The sequence below is a fragment of the Charadrius vociferus genome, unplaced genomic scaffold (genome assembly GCF_000708025.1).
Source record: "Charadrius vociferus isolate BGI_N301 unplaced genomic scaffold, ASM70802v2 scaffold26, whole genome shotgun sequence".
Lineage (NCBI taxonomy): Eukaryota > Metazoa > Chordata > Aves > Charadriiformes > Charadriidae > Charadrius > Charadrius vociferus.
Genome location: NW_009649320.1, coordinates 4,147,998 through 4,154,189, shown reverse-complemented (window position 1 = coordinate 4,154,189; position 6,192 = coordinate 4,147,998). Strand labels below are relative to the sequence as shown.

The 6,192-nt window shown below is 35.3% G+C and overlaps 1 protein-coding gene across 1 annotated transcript in view; it reads right to left on the bottom strand.

Moving 5' to 3' along the window:
- STS (steroid sulfatase (microsomal), isozyme S) overlaps window positions 1-371 on the bottom strand; it is an 86,067-nt gene extending 85,696 nt beyond the window's left edge. The window contains exon 1 of the mRNA XM_009889456.1: window positions 226-371. Within this exon, the coding sequence (XP_009887758.1) occupies window positions 226-371 (146 nt within the window). The remainder of the gene's footprint in view (window positions 1-225) is intronic.
- Between the last annotated feature and the right edge of the window lie 5,821 nt (window positions 372-6,192).

Genomic DNA, 6,192 nt, shown 5'->3' with positions numbered 1-6,192 from the left:
GATAAATACATCTTTCTTTTTTTCTTGTTAAGAAAACGATTGAATATTTTATTCTCTGGAAAGGTTATTAACTTTGGCTAACCTAATCAAATGTTTGATTGTTTTGAGGTTTTTAACTTTACACATCTAAAAACCTAAAATCTAAAAACCCTCCATATAAAATAAGTAAATAATAAAAAATTAAATATAAATAAAGCCATGACTCCCCCAAATGTATCATCATACCTTAAGGTTCTGTTCCCGTAACATCCCAGATCTCCAATACCAAGATCATCAGCCATCAGTAAAATGACATTGGGATTTGAAACATGGTGGGTATTGACACTGTTTATGGCACACTGGCAAATTATTAGAAATAAAAGGAGTCTCATCTTCTTCCTGGTATGTAAGAACAAGTGGAAAACATAATACATAAAGAGTCTTTTTTTTTTTTTAATTTGACTGTTAATTTAATTTAGACCTATTATTGTCCTGGATTGTATAGTAGAAGAGAAAATTAGATTGTATGTTTTTATTTGCCTTTTTTTCTTATAAGTTTTTTTTTTTTATATATTTTCTCTGTCATATTTTTTAAAAATAAAAATGCATCCTTTAGTATATAGCTAATCTTTTCTTCCACACCTTTACAAAGATGAAGCCTTTAAATAACAATGAACAAAGAATTAGTGAAACAGCAGTGACAATACTTTTGCATACACAGATGCACTACCCAGCAGTAAATCATGAGAGCAAATAAGGGTGGTTTTTTTCTTTGGGTATAAATGTGATTTGAGAAATACAGAAACTGATATCATTTAGGATCAAAATTTCCAAGGTTCATTGCAGAAAAAAAGTTAATAAATTCTGCTACTGAATTAAATGACTGAATTTCTCTTCAACAAGGGAAAAAAAAATGCTGCTCGAGTTTCTTGACAAGAATAACTACTATGGCAAAAGGGATGATGAGATGCACTGCCAAATTATCAAAAGGAATGTTTAGGAAAAAGCTCTTCACAAATGTTTTAAACATCAGGGCCTATAGCAAAATTATGTAAAAATATTTGATATCATATCACAATGTTCTATAAACAATGCTCATGATATACACAACTTAAAACAAGAAGAATGTATTGTACACAATACTACATACCATCACATGGTTTTATAAAAGCACAGTCTATTTGCAGATGTGCATGCTATAAATGTTATTTTACCTAAACAGGGACTTGTCATATCTCTGTTTTAAACTGCATTTACTATGGTCTGGCTGAAATTGAGGGCCTCTAGGCTGTGGTGGACTGTGCCAGGTATACACATCAAAAAAGAACAAACACTTTGTCTCTCTTGCCCCTAGTAGTACTTCTATCTTTTCTGGATGCAGGCAGCATTTTGCAAATGCAGATGTGGCATGAGTCATACCTGCACTCTGGATTATGTTGGGACAAGAAGGAAAGCAGAGAAAACCAAGACTGATGTAGAATTTTTAAAGTGAAAGGGTAGGAAAAGGAACCAGAAATGAGGATTGCCAGAGAGAATGGGGACAGCAGGTCAAGAAAGAAAAAAAAAAAACAAACTTGTAAGTCAGTGAGTTATGGCAGATAAAAGTAAATGGAGAGAAGATAAAGAAGCCAGAACTGGAAGAGCTGGTACAAAGAGACTAGACATCAAGGGAGAGAGATTCATAAATTAGTGAGGCGTGGTGGGTAAAAGTACCTGTAGACAAGAGGAGGTAGTCAGAACTGGAAGAACTTGAACTGACTTGAATAAAGAGCAAGAAGGGAAGCCTGAGACCCAGCTGGAGTGAGAATTGCAGGTTGAAATGAGGAGAAATGGCAGAGCATTTTGGAAATTGGAAGGGATAGTATGACAGTGGATAGGAAAACAAATTGAGGAAAAAAGGTGAGAGAACTGGGAGTGTCTGGGATGAAACTGCTGAGGATTTATGACTAAGGAAGATGAAGGGAACTGATTGGAGAGAAGAGCTTATGAAGGTAAGACTCGGGACTGATACAAGTGAGAAGACATGAAGAGAGCGGGGATCAACCAAGACAGACTGGGACTTCTGTTTTCCAACTTTCATTATTGCCATTCTGTCAGAAAATATAGGTGCGAAGAGGTTTTTAACTCCTTTAGTGCTTGCTCACATACAGATAAAACACCAATAAGTATTTGAGCTGATTTTTACTGCTTAACATACACTTCATAACCCATTGACCTCACTTTGATGACAACAGCTCTGGTTAAGATTTCAGCTGACAACACCTAAAGATGCCAGCCTTATCACTGTGGCAACAGATCATTACCTGGTTCACTTCACGGGAAACAACCTACTTCGTATCGGACATGGAAAATACATATACAAACTTTAAGACTAAAAAACTAAACACAGTGCTGCTTGGTGGGATGCATCTGACCAACCTTCATCAAATTACCATACGAATGAAGCTGTGTAGCGCCTGCCACAGTGTTGACTTTAAATCTGCGCAGTATATCTACCTTTCTTCCCTGAAAGGATGAACAGGCATGAATTGCTTCCCACGCGTTGCATGAGAACAGCTAACACACTGCGCCCACGGGATAGGAACAACCTGCTCCCGTATCTGATGTTCCTACTCCACTCTTCAGACTGAGAGGGTCTCAAGGCCCATGGCAATAGGGACGTTGAAAAGGGTGACATATATGTTGGTGACATTATTCACAGAGTTGCATGGATGCTCACAGGACCTGCACATTTATTTCACAGAATTACTGAGTGCCCTCAGTTTTGCTGTAGGCTTCACATTGACTGAATAAAACCTAGAAATATATACTTCTGCCACTAATAAAACCATCATTTTAAAGGCACAAAGCTAGCTGTTTTGCAAGTTTCACAAACGCTAATTCCAAGGTTTAATTCAACTGGTCCAAGCGAAACATCTTGTGTTTTAATTAGAAGGTATGGAACTATGGAGGGTAGTCTTTCTGAATACGTGTGAGGTCTTTAGCCTTAATGAACAGAGCACATTAATTTTCCTTTTACTGAGCAAAGTTACTGTTGGAAACCAGAGTAGTAGCTGGTTTTTATTTTCCAGAATGAAAGAAATCTAAAAAAAAATGGTGAAATATCTTAGAAATTAACTGACTACAATTTATCTAAATTCAGTGCAATTTTAAGTCTGTGTAGAGATAACATCAGCAGGAGAATAACCTATTCGCCAAAGTACCCAAGAAAATTAATCACCTTGGTCAAAATTTAAAATCTTCTGCAGTATATGTTACATAGCCTCTTCATATAATATTTTTAAATAAACCTACACAGCAAAGTTAACAATAACTGTGCGCAATATCAACTGGATCATTGCCATTTGCAAAGTGGCTGAAAATCTCTTACGGTCTGTCAATGGAGAAGTTGGTCTCATTTAGCACCTCCATTTCTCATTTTGCAAATGAACAACAACAAATATTGTTGTTGAAAGATGTCTCTGATACAGTATTGCTGGATACTCCTCCAGTCTGAAAGAGTATCTGTAGACACCCTCACGCATTGGACTATTTGACTCCACCTGATATCATGTCCCTGAAGTGAAATCAACAAGGAAACAGAAAAAAAAAAAAAGAATCTCAGCAATTCTGATTTCTCTGGTGTATTCTCTCTCTGCAGCACTTTCATGCATCTTGAAGGGATGTGCTTGGAAAGCAAGAAAAATTGGATGGATGAAATTGAGTGGAACGGACAACAGCAAAGAAATTTGGAGGAGTAAAAAGGGAAGGACGTGAGAAGAATGAAGCTCTGAGAATGCTGAGGTTTGTCTGTGTCATTCCAGGGTTTTTAATGGTGAAAAGACAGGCATGTGCAGACCTAACATGAAAGTGATTGCACCAAATCAGACGAAGCTTTCACTTAACCTAGCATTTTGTCTCCAACAGCAGCCAATCCAAATGGTTAACAAAGGAACATAAGAAACTTGGCATGTATATTCTTCTACTAATGTGCCCTTCTAACTTTTGGCAGTCAGTATTTAGGGTATTTTAGACAGGAGAGCACTGTATTCAGTAGGTCCCCATGGATCTCTTTACCTTCATGAATTTGTTTTAGTTCATTTTGAACCAATTTTTCTTTTTTCATTAAATCAATATTCTTTTTTTTTTTTTTTTTTTTTTTTTTTTTTTTTACTTTCACAACATCCTTTAGAAATTCTGGCAATAAGCTTCAGCTTTGAAGACTTATATTCCAGATTGAGGTGGCAACATTTTTCCTTAATTGCCTGTAGGACACATAACTGCAATTTTTAATCCCTGCTTCACTTTCCCTGTGATATAATAGTACCTGCTTTCTTCCCAAGGTTGCTGCTAAATTAGGTAGATTTAAGAAAGTGCTTAACTTGTTACACCGAGCCATATAAGAATTTGGATTTCACACATGCTATTTCAAACTATTATAATTTAATCATTCCATATGAACATATATACATGTATACATGCATAGATGTGTCAATATACACATCTGCACATGCATGTGGGTGAATATACACACATATCCTACTTTTGCAATACATCTTCAAATAACATTATTGGGATTCTAATACTTTTTTTTTTTATTTGCACTAAAATAAATTAAGTGTAAAACTGTAAGAACAAATGGATGAAAACAAATAACAGACATAATCCAGTATTTGTTGATATTCCATATGGAATTACCAAACACTTCTTTTAAGTTTTATTTTTCTACATTAAAAAAAAATGTTGGCAGATCATATAGAAGCAAGAGTTGGGTTTCCCCCCAGGGATAACTGGCTTTAGATATTGTTAGTAGTTCCATCCTTATCCTGATTACTACAGACACATGCATCTCTTAGAAGAATGACGATATGAAACTCTTTCAAACTCCTCTTCCCAACTCCAGCATTTTTATTCAGTTTGATTAAAAAAATTATCTCCAAATTACTCTTTCAATATAACAGAACCCTTTGAGAAAATGCTTAATACATTTTATCCTTGAAGGTACAGCATTTTCTGATTAAATAAGCAACACTTAAAGATATTCACCTCATTAAAAAATGCTGTGCTATCCTTAAACTGTATGCAAAAAAAAAAAAAAAAAGATTTTACCTTGCTTAGCTCTTAACTGAATGCCAGAACTCCAAAAATTTCCCTAAGAGTAATAAAAATCATACTAGTAGAAAACCTTGCCCTCCATAAGATTCTGTAAAGAGAAAACTCCTCAGCTTCATAAGAAACAAAACACAAATTGTAACATATCTTAAAGTAACATACTAAATATATTATTAAAACTTTCTGATACCAGCTTAAGATTTGTTCAAATATCTCAATTAATTCTTCTAAGTTGGACATATCTGTTGCATCTTTTATGTCATATGACTGAAAAGACAAAGAAAACCATACACTTTTGGCCTGCTCCTAATGCTAGTTCATTTAGACAAACAAACACTACTTTGCATTTGCCACATGCTAAGACCATGCAAAAAGTCTGATTACTGGTAACTCAATCTCAGTAATATGATTGCTTCTAATATTTATTTTTTGTTAATAGCGTAAACTCACTATTTCTGAATGCCAATTTTTCAATATTTTGTTATTTCTTTTCCTCCCTGGTAAGATACCTTCTCAGAATCCTCTCCAGCCCTCAGAGTCAGACGTGCTCCTCCTGTTTCCTCAGGTACAGGCACATTTGACATGCTTATTAGTTGTTGGCTTGTTTTGTTGGTTTTTTTGTTTTTTTTTCTGGAAAAGCCTAAGTGACACAGGAATCTTCCATCCTACCTACTGGTTAGGCATTTCAGATTCAGTGCCAGATTAGGATGACTATTTGTTTTCCAGGTTGGAACTGATTTGCATTCGGCCCTCTCATGGTGTGGGAAAAGAGGGCTGGGTCTGTCTGCATCTGTAAACTCATATCTCTGCCTGTAAAAAAGCTGGAATGCTTTTCTGAAAAGTCCCATTAGATTTCAAAACACATCTTCAGGTAACTATGTACATAAATGAAAATCTGTACTTAATTTATTAAAAGTTGTCTCATTCTAAGACAGAAATTTCACTTAACACAAGCTGGGAAAAACACCAGAACAAATAATCACGTTTCTTGTTCAAGTATGATGAATAACTGGGTCTGAATCAAAGAGAGATGAAGCCACACAGCCTTCATCAGATATAAGTTCAATTGAAGCACCTTTTTAAAATGGTCTCTCAAAAACTTGCTAGCTTCATCTCAAATAA